The 2545-nt window shown below is 41.7% G+C and overlaps 1 protein-coding gene across 1 annotated transcript in view; it reads left to right on the top strand.

Annotated features, from left to right (window-relative positions):
• Positions 1-839: 839 nt before the first annotated feature.
• The window catches only part of LOC109537757 (microtubule-associated protein futsch), a 62933-nt gene continuing 61227 nt past the window's right edge, over positions 840-2545 (top strand). Inside the window, exon 1 of the mRNA XM_048668406.1 lies at positions 840-1191. Coding sequence (XP_048524363.1) covers positions 1044-1191 — 148 coding nt within the window. The 5' untranslated portion in view covers positions 840-1043. The remainder of the gene's footprint in view (positions 1192-2545) is intronic.

Below are 2545 nucleotides of genomic sequence, written 5' to 3'. Positions count from 1 at the left end.
ATCTTATTGCGAAATAGGAGCACTATTTATCAATCTGTAATAAAAGACGAGGAAATTCTGTCTTTTTTAAAGAAAACAATTTTTGAGGCGAAATACCCAAAAAGAAGTTTGTACATTTTTTTTATTATTTTGTAATTCAAAATTGTTGACCCATACTTTTTCATTGTCACTTAAGACACAGAAGATCTTCGTCCAGAGAAATTGAACATCCACAGTAACCTGTAGATATTTAAATATTTTGATTGGGAAAACAAACTCAATTATTAATAATGTACATACTCTCGCAAGACTCTTGCAATATAAATCAAGGTAGTCTTGGTATTGGTCGTGATCTTACATTTTTTGCAAAGTGTGTAAAAAAGTGCAAAAGTGTGTAAGTTCGTAAAAGTGTATTGTTTTAGTGGGCGGCGTACCAAGAAAACGAATTTTTTGTACCAAGACACTCACAAATTCCTCAGTTGGCCAAAGCGGATGAACTCGGTGGCTTAAATCATTAAAATCCATCGTAACTATCTCCCGATGTGTAAACACACACAAAAAAACACTTTTTTTTTAAGAACTGGGACCATCAGTAGCCGTGGAGCGGCCCTTTTTTCCTAGTAAAAGTCTTGATTTGGGCCAAAGAATGCCTCAGTGTCCGATTGATCATGTGATTAGGGAACACCCTGTAGAGCAGACAAGTGGAACGACAACGTTGCATCATCCCTTACGGTCGGCGTCGGGCGGCGCGTCAGCTGAGCGTCGTGCACCCCTTTCGTTCCTGGACGTCCAGAGGGGTGCAGGCGACGCCTGGGGGACCGGGGGGAACGGCGCCCGCCCTAACACCGCATAGCGCAATTCTCGGCGCTCATTCGCGACGAGCTAGTCGGGTCGGAAGGATCCCATTCTCCGATACCGGGCACACCAAGTCAAATTAAACCAAATCAGTTTTTTGACCCCCCTTTTAGTGGGGCACCGTTCCATCGTCTCCGGAAAAATCGCGCGAGATCTGCACCAAAGGGGGCTGATAGAGGGTAAAGAGGCTGTGACGTTCGTACAGGGTAATGGAGGCGGTTAACGGGGGTAGTTTGGGGGAGGAAAAAGGGGGGCCGCCGCCCCCCAGTCCTTTGACGGGATGCTATCTGCTGGTGGTGATCGGGGAGCCGCACTCTGGGGAGCATAAAGACATCATTTTACAGAAGGTGGCTAAAGGTAGGCGCTAGACGATTAAATTTCCTTTTGCACCCCATCGAATTTGCCGGAAAGTGAGCGCCTTATCGATTTCCATGCAAATGGGTATCGGTTTGTTGCATCAACCGGTAAAATCGATGGCTGGCAAACCCTTAAATGTCAAATGTTACTCAGCGATTTTTCAGCAGGAACGAAAATACTGGTCTAATTGCGAACGGGAAGTCGACAATAAAGACATAATCCCATTTGGAGGATTTCGTGTTTGTTGCCGGCCCTCGGACATTAAAATTTCACCACTTTATTGTAATTAAATATGTACGGCAGGTTTACGGTGCTTTTTGCGGTCGGCTTTTTTAATTAATCTGAAACGAGCCCGTCTATATTAACTAATTAAGATGTGAATGGCGCTCCGCGCAAGACAATCATATTGAATATTAAAAATGAATAAAACACTTATCTAATCTAAAAAGCTTCGTTCAGCTGCATGCCTATCTAGGTGGCAGACGATGGAGTTCAATTAATCAGCTTTTAATTTAATTCATTACTCGACTGCAGAAATACAGGGTCTTCAATTTGGACGGTTAATTAACAATACAAAAGCCTAGTTTTAAGTTGGTTCTCTTTGCAGTCTTGGGCCAAATTTGGATTCAACTGGCTGCAACCTTGCACTAATTTATTGCATTAAAGCGATTAAACTAAATATTTGCGCTAATCAAATTTGTCGCTTACTTAGTGAGCGGGCATGCCATTTTCATGACGCTCTATGAGCATATACTCACATGATCCTGTTATTCTAACATAAAAAACGCGTAAGCTGAATAAATATAGAAAAAATCACTTCCCAAAATATTTACCAAACTGCTCAGTCACCATCAAGGTCCTGAGAACATTTTCAACAGTTTTCATCACAGCCTTGCGGGGAATAATCATCCTCAACCAATTGGGGCATATATCTATCATCCATCCCCCATCCTCGCACCAGAAATAGCCACGTTGAATCAATAGTTCGTTAAATATAAAGGTTTTTTTTGTACCTGGGAGCTCTTATTAATAATGGGGGGCCAATGTTGATTAATTATACGTGAGGATGTAATAACACCGACTATGCTGGTTTTTTGATGAAGGAAAATTGATTTTCTTCCAAATCGCGAAGCCAGAAAAATGAATTATTTTTGGCATTTGCATTTGCAGATTAATAGGCAATCGGTGCTTGCGTGCGATTTTACAGTGCCGGTCTCTAACTTGGAATAAATTCACTAAACCAAAGACAGTTTTTTCGGAAATATTTTCGAACCCTTCGATTTGTTTTGTTAATTGCGCCGTTTTTGGTGGAAGAAAATTTTGTTCAACGCGTCCCAACGATAGAATAAAGCAC

Source organism: Dendroctonus ponderosae, unplaced genomic scaffold (genome assembly GCF_020466585.1).
Source record: "Dendroctonus ponderosae isolate FM_Combo_2020 unplaced genomic scaffold, Dpon_F_20191213v2 Dpon_F_20191213_7, whole genome shotgun sequence".
In the NCBI taxonomy this organism is placed as follows: Eukaryota; Metazoa; Arthropoda; class Insecta; order Coleoptera; family Curculionidae; genus Dendroctonus; species Dendroctonus ponderosae.
This window is presented reverse-complemented; position numbering and strand designations above follow the sequence as displayed.